Source organism: Cololabis saira, chromosome 14, assembly GCF_033807715.1.
Source record: "Cololabis saira isolate AMF1-May2022 chromosome 14, fColSai1.1, whole genome shotgun sequence".
Taxonomy (NCBI): Eukaryota; Metazoa; Chordata; class Actinopteri; order Beloniformes; family Belonidae; genus Cololabis; species Cololabis saira.
The window spans coordinates 36927131-36940531 of NC_084600.1; the positions used below are offsets into that span (position 1 = coordinate 36927131).

The 13401-nt window shown below is 37.5% G+C and overlaps 1 protein-coding gene across 1 annotated transcript; it reads right to left on the bottom strand.

The window, feature by feature from the left end:
- Positions 1-87: 87 nt before the first annotated feature.
- Positions 88-13149, bottom strand: ccdc15 (coiled-coil domain containing 15). The gene is made up of 10 exons (XM_061740576.1): positions 12759-13149; positions 11201-11350; positions 9624-9704; positions 7389-7505; positions 7128-7247; positions 4187-4300; positions 3996-4099; positions 3058-3252; positions 1059-1207; positions 88-977 (listed from the first exon to the last, which is right to left on the bottom strand). Exons 1-10 carry the CDS (start codon positions 12933-12935, stop codon positions 928-930), a joined length of 1257 nt encoding a protein of 418 aa, XP_061596560.1. The 5' UTR covers positions 12936-13149; the 3' UTR covers positions 88-927.
- Between the last annotated feature and the right edge of the window lie 252 nt (positions 13150-13401).

The following is a 13401-nucleotide window of genomic DNA, read 5'->3' on the forward strand; positions in this document are numbered from 1 at the left end:
GTATAATGAGTTTTCTAACGTCAGTAATCACATCACCACACAGATTCCTTAATCACCAATAAATAGAATCAACTGCTGCGAAAAATTAAAAAAAAAAAAAATTATTGTGAATAAAATACATACCTTTAGAAGATTCAGATTCTTCACAGTCAGGCTCACGGCTTTGTGTCCCTACATTGCTAACAGCATTTTGGTTTTTGAGTTCTCTCAGTTTTGGTATTTAGGTTTCTGTTTTATTGTGAAAACCCTCGTCATTACCGGTATGTTTTATTTTAGTCTCGACTTTCCTTATTCCCACCTGCCCTGATCGTCAGCACCCGTGTTTAGTAAAGTCCTATGTGTATATCTTGTCTTTCCTTTGCTCCCTGCTGATCCGTACTCTTCTCACCGCCATGTTTTCAATCATGTTTTTTTGGTATTTGTCAAGTTTAGACTCTTGTTTTGTTTTGAATCCTGCTCAGCAGCGCTTTTATTTTAAATAAATCATGTACTTTGTTACTTTCGTCTCCTGCATCTGGGTCCTACACATACCAACTGTGACACGGCATCCATAATAAAAATATTTTCAATCTACTGCAGTCAGCATCAAAGACGAAGTTCACCTAATGATGATGGAATTGCCGTTTGTTCAAGTATATAATAAAAGCCACTGGGTCAAGTAATTGTAAACTAAAAGTATTAAAAGTTAAATTTATTATCCTATTGGGCTGATGCTAAAAGAAAACACTAGGAAACATCAATATCAGTATGCAAACCGACATGTATCAGAAGATAGACAAACTTGGATGCGTTGGATTCAGTGTACAGACAGTAATAAAATTGATATTGTCTAAATGTACACTGCATTAAAAACATATCAGACTGCTCCCTTAAACCTAAACCAAACAGCTCTATAACACACTGTCCGTCGCAGCTCATCAGCTTCTTCTACTGTAACGTCAAATTCGCCATTGTTGAATGAAGGGCCCGGGCATAAGCTGTAAAAGAAACAAAAACTGTATCACGTGTTTCCACTAATCTGAGTGGTGGTAGGCAGGTGACAGGTGTGGAAATGCTACCTTTGGGATTGTTGTGGAACACACAGTTGTTAGCGCAGGTGTTAGGGTGCGAGTCCCAGAAAGAGGATGCGCAGTAGCAGAGAGGAGGAAGCTCCAGCTTGGCATGAGACAGCCGCTCCTTCATCTGAGCTCTCAGAGCCTCAACGGACCTGCAGAGTGACAGACGGCATGTTATCAGGACAGCCTGAGCAACACACAGCTACTCAAACATCAGTACAGTACGCGTGTAATCTAGCTCGTTTATGCAATAAAACAGATGGAAATTGTAGAGTAAACCCACTACTCAAACTGGACCATACATAATTCCACGTGCTTGGATATTCTGTCTTAAAGTCCCAGTTGGAATAAAAGATTCACACAATTTCAAACAAGTCAAGCCAAGTTGAAGGAGCTCGGGCATCTGATCGGTGCCTATCTGGTACACAATGCTTTTAAGGGGAAGAACTAGAACACGGTGGATGAGCTAAATAATATATCTAATAAGGCCTGAGAGTAGGACTGGGCGATATGGACCAAAAGTCATATCTCGATATTTTCTAACTAAATGGCGATACTCGATATATATCGATATTTTTTCTGTGCCATAATTGGGGTTTCCCCCAAAGCATTATAGCATAGCATCTCTGTTAGCTTCATTTTTTTCTGAGGCAAACCCTTAAAAAAAACAGTCAGTTTTAATACAAAGCCCCGTGCCAAATGTCACACAGGTTCCTTTATTAACAGAGGTCTGCACAATATCAAGATGTAGAAAACAAATGAAATAAAAATAAACTGCTTGCATATATAGAATAAAAATGCTTCTTGAATAAAATAAAACAAATATACCTTTCCTGCATAACAATTAAATTAAAATACACTGTGCAATTAATGCAATGTAGACAGTAACAGGCAGACTGTTCCACTGAGGTTGACAGTTGTTCAAATAACAAAACATTTGTGCAAATCTCAAATAAAACATTCAAGTCAATTTGTCACAAAATAAGCTATATCAAAATCATAAAAAAAAAAAAAAAAATTTAAATCGATAAACGATTTTGTCTCGTACCATATCACGTTTGAAAATATATCGATATATATTAAAATCTCGATATATCGCCCAGCCCTACCTGAGAGCACCTCATAATCTTCCAAGAGAATATACAAAGTATTTATGTGCAGCAGTGTTGGAAAAAATGTATGAATGGCAATGGTGGCAGCTGTACACGTAAAGAAACCCTAAAATCAGTACATTTACATGTGTCGTCAAGTCAAACTACAGTTAGAGCTCAAAAAAAATGTAACTGGACTACTGTCCTTGTTTAGTAACTAAACACACGAAAGGAATCAATTTATTGACCAAAGCATTTCCAACTCCTCTACAACAGAGGGTGACTTACACCATTTAAGCGTGTAGGTCTTAACTAAAACTTGACTAAATTTGAATGCATTTATTTTGTGAAGTAAAGTAGCTGACATATAATTTAGTTGGTGCTAAAATGGAGCTATCACAAGCAGGTGACATGGCAGCTCCGACGGCTCTGCACATTTTGTACATGTTGTACCCTTCAGCATTTACAAATGAGAAATGTTATTCCAGGCACTCGCTGTCATTTCTGTTATTTCCAGGTCAAACTGATAAGGGAAGCATGGAGCACGCGTGCAGTAACAAGGACTGCTCATGTCTGGCTGATCACATACACGCAGGAGTCATTTAGGTCCCATCTGATTATCTCGATGTTTTCCTCCAACTTTTAGAGAAATTTGATTTGATTTCAGTCAAACTAACATGTTAGCTTAGTATTTTAAAAGCCCAGATTTAGACAGATATTTCTCTATAAACCTATTGATGGTCATACACACAAAGGACTATTGGTGTTAAAACATTTTTTTCCCCCCAATTTATCTTACATGATGAACTCAGTTCTCTGTCAGTTCACCAAATGCATCAGCAATCAGATAAATACACTGGGAACCACAATGCTTTGCAACTTGTTTTGCATAGTAGCACTCTAAAGATTACCTTCCCGCTTTTTTTCCTTTTTCCTCTTGTTTACTTCTCTGCAGCTGTGCTGCCGTCTCCTCCTCCTCAAGCTTCAATCGCTCTAAAATCAGCAGCTCTCGCTTCTCCAGCTTCTTTCTGGCCTCGTCAATCTGCTGAGCTCTCTCCAACCGCCTCTCTTCCTTCATACGGAGTTGTTCTTTCTCTGCTTTGATCCTTAAGTGACAGCAGCGATCATGACAAGGCCGTTATTCACATGCAAGTATTTTAGCTACTCTATATGTCCATTATATTGTAAACATTAAGCTACAGTGTGGGTAAACAGTGGAGGGGCGGTGAAGTACCACACAAAACTGCACGTACATCCATATTCTGATGAGAGAAAACCATGACCTCTCTTTTGATTTCATTTGTCAACATTGCTGTGTATAATAAAACTAAATACCAAACTGCATCTGAAATTATGTTCTTCAAATTAAGTAAATAATTATGTCACTATACAGGACTGTCTCAGAAAATTAGAATACTGTGATAAAGTCCTTTATTTTCTGTAATGCAAAAATGTCATACATTCTGGATTCATTACAAATCAACTGAAATATTGCAAGGCTTTTATTATTTTAATATTGCTGATCATGGCTTACAGCTTAAGAAAACTCAAATATTCTATCTAAAAAAATTTGAATATTCTGGGAATCTTAATCTTAAACTGTAAACCATAATCAGCAATATTAAAATAATAAAAGCCTTGCAATATTTCAGTTGATTTGTAATGAATACAGAATGTATGACATTTTTGCATTACAGAAAATAAAGGACTTTATCACAGTATTCTAATTTTCTGAGACAGTCCTGTAAAGACGCAAACTGAAAAATATGCTGATCGGTAAATAAAATGAATCTTAGTTGAACAATCGCACCAATAAGAGGAAGTGATACAGAAGCTGCAGTTTCGTTACCTTGCTGTCCTCTTCAGGTGCTTCCTGTGCTGTTTGTTTTCCTTCACTTGCTGTCTTTCCATATTCATGAACAGACGGCGGTGCATCAGAAATTGAGATTGACGCTACAAAAGCAAAACGGGCCATTTGTAATATATAGCCTGACAGGAGCCGAAGAAGTAGTCAAAGTTTCACGCGTGCCTAACGTCTACCTGTTTCCTCAGCTCGTCTTCCTCTGTCAGAGGCCAGAGAACTGGTGGGATGCTCAAGCTGGAACCAGGACGCAGATTCAATTCATCAGGATCCCATTGAGCATGTCCTCCCACCTGAAAAATAAATACAGACAGACCACAGTTGAGAAAAGTCTGTATGCTAAAGCACTAATTAATAACTCAACATTCAATTACCACGCACGGCCTTTGTTGATCAGTAATGGTCAGGCTTACAGACAAATCTTGTCATTTTTTTGTCTATTTTTGACTAGGAGAAAACAAAGGATAACCCATTTGCATGTGTTAACTCACCCACAACCTTCAGTGGGAGTTCATCAGAGGTGTCAAGTAACGAAGTACAAATACTTCGTTACCTTACTTAAGTAGAAATTTTGGTTATCTATACTTCACTGGAGTAATTATTTTTCAGACGACTTTTTACTTTTACTCCTTACATTTTCACGCAATTATCTGTACATTTTACTCCTTACATTTAAAAAACAGCCTCGTTACTCTATTTCATTTCGGCCTTTAAAAAAAAAATTATCCAGTTAAATTGCTCCATCCGGATAGAGTGAATTTGGTTGCGGTTGTTTCAGATGTTCTTGTCCAGTTTTGTTCTTACATCCGTTCCCTCAGATTCCTGCAACTAAACTTGGATGTACATTCCAATAAAGGTTAGGATAAATGATAACATGCCTCTGAAGTTTGACTTTTTGCACCATTACAATACTTATAGGCAACTAGTCATCATATCTTCTGCTCTCTGAAACACATGTTAATGCTCAATAGTACACATATATGCTTCTTTAATATATTCGCATTATACTAAGATGCATTCATTTTCAATGGCTTTTGTCCTTAATGGCTTTTTTCACCCTTACATTACTTTTACTTTTATACTTTAAGTAGTTTTGAAACCAGTACTTTTATACTTTTACTTGAGTAAAAAACTTGAGTTGATACTTCAACTTCTACAGGAGTATTTTTAAACTCTAGTATCTATACTTCTACCTGAGTAATGAATGTGAATACTTCCACCTCTGGAGTTCATGGACAACAAAGATTAGGAGTGGTTTTGATACAGCTTACAAAGAGAGCAGAATCTACTAAAAGTAAAGCGACAGCAGATTCAGCAATAAAAGGTCGGTCTGTGCAAAGAAGTCAGTGCTCGGATACACCTTAATAATTACCAAAGTGCAAAGTACAATTAAAAAACAAAACTTCATTTCAGCACAGCTGAGTTTAACTTTAATCAGCCTAGACGAGTGAAGAAGGTTAAACTCTTCCTTGCTGGTATAGCACCAAGAAGTGAAGTCAACTTTACACTTACACTTATACACACACGATCACACAAGTGATCTGCAGTGAGGTTGGCACAAAGACAAAGGAACTCTGACATAAACTGCTCCCGCTGTTGTTGCAGCTGTTCCTGTTCCTGGTACCATTCACAACATACGGTGAATCACAACGTACGGTGATTCAAAACACGTTAAATGGAAACTGAACTTATATGGATGTTTTTATTATCAACCTCCTACACACACATAAAAGTCATCATGATCATGTGACACAGTGGAAACATCACAGTTTGTTGTTGTAAAGTGCAGTATAACTGGAACTTGCCCCAATTTCACACTTCTAATTGTAGGGTAATGACAAGTTTATGAACTCAGAAACTGTGTGGATTTAAGAATTGATGAGAGATGTGGAGACCTGTCAGTTTTTATCTTTTTATCCTCAGCAATAATCTTATATCTGCCTCTCACTGTTTTTAGCCCAAACTTTTATTATAGTAAATCTGCTCACGTTGCATTAAATCATCAAAGACCTGCTGTATACTTTAGGTTACAGTACAGAAGGAGTCTGAGTGTTAGTCGTGAGAAAAATATTGTGTTAAAGTCTTCTGACTGCTTCAAAATGAATCTATGAATGTTTAATCTCCACTAACATCAACAACATTGTCACAAGTTTTTCAGTATGCCTACAGAAATAAAATTTAACATTTCAGGTTGACTGCAGTTCCTCTGAGAGGAAGATGTGTTTTTGAGACTGATTTCCAGTGCAAGATGTTTATTACTGTTCAAATAAATTCTCTGCATGTGTACATGAAAATTAATTGTACTGTGTGAGAACTAACTAGCATGGTGATATCGGTGACTGTCCGGATATTATAGATGCTTATAGTTTTTTATGAAACAAAAAAATAAAAGCGGAAACTAATTAACATGACATGCAATTTGAATGGTGGCACTGCTGTAGTCTGGGTATTAAATCGTACCTTACACAATTATTTTTAATTCAGAAAAGATTCTTGAGAATGATCTCATATTCTTCTCATCAAGCACCTTCTGCACCCTTATTTAGCAAATTTAAATTATTATCAATTTTTTCTATTAACAAGTTTCAAACATGCCTGTTTATGTTTAAGTTCATTCATTTCAAACAAGACATTCCAGGCACTTTTCATAATTTTTTTCTGTTATCATCAGATATTCATTCTTATTCAGTTAGAGGTGGGAAGAACTTTCTTTACCTCTTTGTCGTACCTGCAGTCACCAATCCTTTATCAGATTCCATGGCCCTCAACTCTGGAACTGTTTAGATAGATCTCTTAAGTTAGTGTCATCCTTAAAAATGTTTAGGACCAGCTTGGTGGGGTATCTTTTATTTAGACAAAATTAATCAGGCTATTCTTACTGAAATGAAATTGCCATTTCATGGATATTTTTGTTTGTGTACTTATTGTATTTTTCTTTGTTTCTTTTACCTTTTCTTTTTTCCTTTCTATTCTTTTGCTATTGACTGATTTGTTTTGGTGATTTTGTATTGAGGGGAGGATTTTTTTATAAGCCCTTCAGGCTTCTTTTCCTCTCCTGCACAAATTATTGTGTTATCACTGTGCAAAAAAAAAAAAAAAAAAAAGAAAAAAAAAAATCACCTTCTGCTGAACAAAGGGGCATAAATGGTGATCGGTGAAGAGATGATCTTCATCTTCCTTTTCCTGATCTTTCTCTCCCAGAACATCCTCCTCTGCTCTCAGCACACGTGATTCAGCCCTCTGTTGTGCAGAGAATTAAACGTTTTTCGTCAGAAGCTGGATTTGCAGGAAAGTGTGCACGTACACACACATATGCAAGTACACACACTGTCATAAGATGCTGTTTAAAAGAAGAACCAAGTCTTAGACACCAACACTCACATGTCTGACTGGAGAGATATTCCATCTGCCTCCAGGAAGATCTGAGGCCATTTCCTCATCCTGGACCATCTGACATGCAGCCAGTCTGAGTCTGGCATGCCTCACACCTTCCCTCGGCTGGAAAATGGTGGAAATAAATAACAGGGCCCATTAATCACAGTCACATTATTCTATAAGTCACATAGAGAAACAATACAACAATTCTGAATGCTACAAACATCACATTGCCTCATAATACATGATAATGTTCATAATGAGAAGACCAAAGAAGATAAAATAATATTTTTGAAACAGCAATGTAGTCATCAACAGAACAGGATGAGTCTATCCACAGGCTTTCATAGGTCATGAGAATGAGTAGAAATGTTATAAAGCTGAACTATTAAGGCTGATATAAACAATTTTGATTACCGTGAAGAAGTTGTGTACTGTAAAAGATATGTTGCTGCTTTAATATAAACTCATTAGTGCTACCTTGTGGAAAAACCATCTCATTACATACACAACCATAATAATGTCATAAAATATTGAGCAAGAATGTGTGGGTATAACAGCCGGTGGTGCTCCACTACTTGGTTGCAGAGATACGCTCCCATTAAGCCACAAAAGCAGAAGTAAAGACAGGTAATAACGCAGGGTAGTGAAGTTTATCGAGCCCTAAGGACTCTCGACAGCCAAGTTGTATTCTTTCATACCAAACTGGGAAACACTTTTCTTCATTAGCCTAGATTTATGAACTGAATATTTGTCCTGGTTTACCACAAACGGAACTTTTTTGGTTTATTTTAACTACAGAACGTCGATTAAAGAATGAAATGTAACATACATTTAGACAAAGAAAAAGCGCCTGGTCATTTAGTGCATTATACAAAACAGATTTCAGACAATTTTATATTGAACATAAGTAATGAACACGAATATGATGTGATTAAAACCAGAGAAAAAGAAAGCAGATATCTGCTAAAGTTAAAACTGACGACCACAGTTGTCAATCCAGCCGAAAAGAAAGACAGAAAAAAAAAGGATTGGACTGCACTGCTGAAACTTCAAATATTGACAAGTGCAATCAAAATGTTTGCAAACTGAAACTATCTTATTTAAGTCATCAGCTTGTGTTGTAACACAAAGTCACTAGTACTACCACGCTTGGATCACTCCCTGAACACGCTGCTCTCACGACTTGCTGCTGTGCATTCAGTGATTTCACCCTGGCATTCACATTTGCACAAAGAACAAAATCAAATTCTGTGTCAAAGAAACCCAGCCTTTATGTAAACTATTTTTCACTGGTGAAAATAGCTGGGTTTGTGACTTTGAACAAGACACCATATAACAATCTCCAAAACAGCAGAAAATGTATCAGGTAAACTACACGAGGACTATCCTTGTCATTTACTTCAATGTTTACTTAGGCTGTCAACACTGAGCCTTATTGAAACACCATGAGGCGCCTGAGGTTACATGTGTTACATATTTGTCTAAATGTCATCAAACTTGCAAATACTTAGTGAAAATGTGTTACAATATAATGCTGCTCATCAAGCCTTCATTTTGTTGCTAAAATTATAATTTATTATATCTACACTTCATATTGATACTCATGTTGTAGCACTCTTTTACCTTTTATTACTTATACTTTTGCTTATAATTTTCCTTTTTTTTAATATTATTTTATTACTTGTTAAAACTTTTACTTGTCCGGGACCATATGTACGCAATTTCCTTCCACCTCATGCAAATGTGTGGCAAATGACAAAACATTTTCCTTGAATCCTTGAAGTTTCAGTGCTTGTTTGGACGTTTCCCCTCATGTCAGTGTGAAGCTGAAGGGTTGTTATTTTGACACAGTGTGCAGCAGGTAATCAGAATTCCAGGGAGCCCTCCAGGTGTGGGGCGTTGGAACGCCGGGAGATGTCCTGCTTCACAATGCCACTACAAAATTGTATCAGCCAATGTTCTGCCCTTTTTTTTGTAGGTGAATCTCAAATAAATGTAAATGATGTTTGCTGTAGACACTGATACAAGCCCATACCATCAAAGAGTCCACATACATCTTTTTTGTATTATTTAGCTTTAAGTGACATTTTTGCATAGCAGTGAATAAAACTGTTTGCCGAGATCATTTTCTGCCCCTTGTGGTTATATCAGCTGTTGATTCATAATTATTTCAACGTTCAGCTTACCCTTTTACCTTTAATCCTTAATGATTGAGGATAATACATAGGACCAACTTACCTCAACAGAGCTCCTCTTCTGTTGTGGAGTACTTCTTTCAGATATCTGTATTTTACCGGGTGATTTGTGGTGAGTTTTGACCTGGAAATGTAAAATCCTTCTGTCAAGTGTTACCTTGCACATCTTACACAAAAGACTCACAGTTCTGCAATGACAAGATCAATCAGATGGCTCAACATCACTTCATCTGCTCTCTGTTGAATGCAACTGTAACTGAAAAGGATGAGCTTGCTTTGAAATGGCTTCACACAGTTTCTCAAAAATTAGGAGTTATTGCTTCTGTCTATTTAAAAAAACATATAACCTAATATTTTCATGTTTTTGTCCTATCCAACAGACAGTCACCAATATTATATTAGTATAGGTGGAAAAAGTTCACATTTCTTTTCTTGTTAATACTGTACAGGTTCTCTGGAGTCTGCTGGAGCCAATCCCAGCTCATTACAAGCAAAAGGCAGGGGTTACACCCTGGACAGGACACTAGTCCATCAAAGGGCCACATTTATAGACAAATAACCATACATGCTCACACACACACCTACGGGCAATTTAATCAACCTAACATGGGGGGTGGTAGTCTAGTGGCTACAGAGGTGAGCTTGGGTTTGGAGGACCCAGGTTAAAGCCCCAGAATGGAGACCAAGCTGAACCACCTTGGGCCCCTGAGCAAGGCCTTAACCCTAATTGCTCCATGGTGTGTGTGTCTCAGATGTAAGTCGCTTTGGATAAAAGCGTCTGCTAAATCAGTGTCTCCCAACCTGGGGTCCGGGCCCCCCCTGGGGGGGCGCGAAACTTTGTCTGCTTTGAAATTATGCAGTTGTAAAAATTATATTTGCGAATTAGTCATTCATAAGACATTGTTAGGAATAATTTATGAATGTCTTGAATATTTTTTGTGTTTTTTATACACTGGTGACAAACACAGGAAATGATTTCATTCCTTATTATTATATCATTACTCAACATTTAATCTACTCCGACAGGTTGTTAAAGGAAAAATGTTAAAAAATGTTGGTCTCATATTAAAAGACATTTTTCAGAAATATTTTTATGTCCTTTTGTGCGTATTTTATACATTGGTGACATTGGAGAAAAACAAAGTCATATGTATACAGAGTAAACCAAAGAGAAATGTATCAAAAAAACAATGTTAATTTTTTCAATTAAAGACTATTTTGGTGCTAGTACGTACGGGTCGGGGGGCCTGGCTGGTCTTAGACACAAGTAGGGGGGGAACAAGGAAATAGGTTGGGAACCACTGTGCTAAATGACAGTAGTAGTAATAGTAACATACATGTTTTTTTAGGGACTGTGGAAGAAAGCCGGATTACCACAAGCGTAAAACGTGTAAAGAAGAGAACGTGTAAACTCAACACAGAAAGAATCCTGCCGAGCCGGGAGTCGAACCAGGAATCTTCTTTCTGTGAGGAAACAAAGCTACCCCCCAAGCCAACGTACTGCCCAAATAGATAAAAAATTAACTGTTATTTCACAACAGCACTGTTTTTACTGAAGTGTAACGCTTTTACTACACTCAGTTTATCACTTTTAGTACATGGTGAGCCAAAATACTTTACCGCTGGAGGTGTCTGAGCATGCTGTCTTTTCTTGTAGACTTGAGTTCGCTGTGCCACACGGTGACGTACTTCATCTTGAAAACGTCTGAGGCGCTCTTCTTCCTCCCTTCTCCTTCTGGCCAGCAGCTCCTCGGTTAACAAAGCCAGAGTCTAAACCGAAACAGACATAGGTCAAGTTTACCACGTCAGCCCATACAAGCTGGAGTTTCAGAGCTGAACTGCTGATACACTGCAGCAGAATTTAGCATGTGTTGATGTGCGATGTCTGAAATGTCTAAATTAAGATCCATCCATCTATTATCTTTACCTGCTCATTCCAATTCACGGCTAAACTAATTTTTTTTGTTGCAAGGTAGACTCTTTACTTGACTGGTTGATATTACACTTGCACTCAACTCATATGTAAAAATACTTAAAGAGCCCAGTGTACAGATTAAGATTTTGGATATTACTAGGCATTTTCCCAACTTTATACGCAGACATACACACACACACACACACACACACACACACACACACACACACACACACAGACACACACAGACACACACACAATTATAATGTTACACCATACAAATAGGGAAAAGTATTCACGTAACATAAATACAAATGTGTATGTTTCACCTTTTAAGTTGAATTATTGAAATAAACTAACTTTTACACCATATTCTTCACCTGTAGGCTATATTCTACATCTGGGCTGATGTGGACATACACAGCATAGGAGTATATTTCAGTTGCTAGTATGGTTGGCTGTCTGTACAGTCATGCAAGTTCAATGCTATTAAAGCGCTTTAAACTTTAAATCAAAGCGTTTTGTTTTTTCATATAAAATACGGGACTGTCTCAGAAAATTAGAATATTGTGATAAAGTTCTTTATTTTCTGTAATGCAATTTAAAAAACAAAAATGTCATACATTCTGGATTCATTACAAATCAACTAAAATATTGCAAGCCGTTTATTATTTTAATATTGCTGATTATGGTTTACAGTTTAAGATTAAGATTCCCAGAATATTCTAATTTTTTGAGATAGGATATTTGAGTTTTCTTAAACTGTAAGCCATGATCAGCAATATTAAAATAATAAAAGGCTTGCAATATTTCAGTTGATTTGTAATGAATCCAGAATGTATGACATTTTTGTGATTGTCTCAGAAAATTTGAATATTGTGATTTTCTGTAATGCAGTCCTGTACATAGCGTAAGAGGCTATTACAGTTGCTAGTATGGTTGGCTGTCTGTACAGTCATGCAAGTTCAATGCTATTAAAGCACTTTAAACTTTAAATCAAAGCGTTTTGTTTTTTGATATAAAATAAATACATTTCTATTCAGTTTAGAAGTTTTGTGGATGTCCCTTTTTTTGGCGCCTGCGCTGCTGAAATCGGGGTGTCCCTTTATTCTTATTTCTGAAAGGTGAACAGTTGATGGGGTAACCTAGCAACGGTTGATGGGGTAACCTAGCAACGGTTGATGGGGTAACCTAGCAACGGTTGATGGGGTAACCTAGCAACGGTTGATGGGGTAACCTAGCAACCTGCAGCATCGTACTCACCGCCGGGTGCTCCGGCAGCTCCTCTCCTGCCTCCACCCAGGCTCCCACCGCCACCACCGCCGGGCTCCTCTCCGCCAGCACCTTGCTGGCTCGGAAGGGTCTGTGTTCCTTGGTCTGGCTCAATGATGAGACGTTTTTCTTGCGGTCTGTCGAGGTTTTAACCCGGTCCACACTCATTTGTAGCCTTCTCAGCAACCACACCAACAGAACGAGCTGCTAATGCTACAAGGATAGTAAGTAGCGACTGAAGGTTGTAATAAAATGACGCGGGAGTGGAGTCTGCTTAATTATGGCAGATAACCACGGCTTTCTTGAACAAAAAGAAAAAACAAATGCACCCGAAAAACACCAACACGTAAACGGAGAGGGGTTTGTTTTGAGTTTCGCTCACTTAATCTTCTTTGAGCTTTTCGGATGATTGTCAGACAGCTCTCCAGCGCCCCCATCTGGAACGGGCGGGTCACTACAACTTTACTAAACCTTTACACCAGAAAAAGAAAGGGAAACCAACTTAACATTCGGCTAATAAACTGTAAAAAAAAAAAAAATAATATTTACAACACAAATAATGAAATAAATAATTAAAAACACAGACAAGTGTAGGGGATTTTGACAATTATAAACACAAAGGACAACCAGGCTG

Excerpts from the sequence above, each read along its gene's own strand:
- ccdc15 (XM_061740576.1), bottom strand. The coding sequence starts at position 12,935 with ATGAGTGTGGACCGGGTTAAAACCTCGACAGACCGCAAGAAAAACGTC. Across the intron at positions 9,705-11,200 it reads ATGCTCAGACACCTCCAGCG|GTCAAAACTCACCACAAATC; the intron begins GTAAAGTATTTT and ends TTACATTTCCAG. Across the intron at positions 3,253-3,995 it reads CACCTGAAGAGGACAGCAAG|GATCAAAGCAGAGAAAGAAC; the intron begins GTAACGAAACTG and ends CTGTCACTTAAG.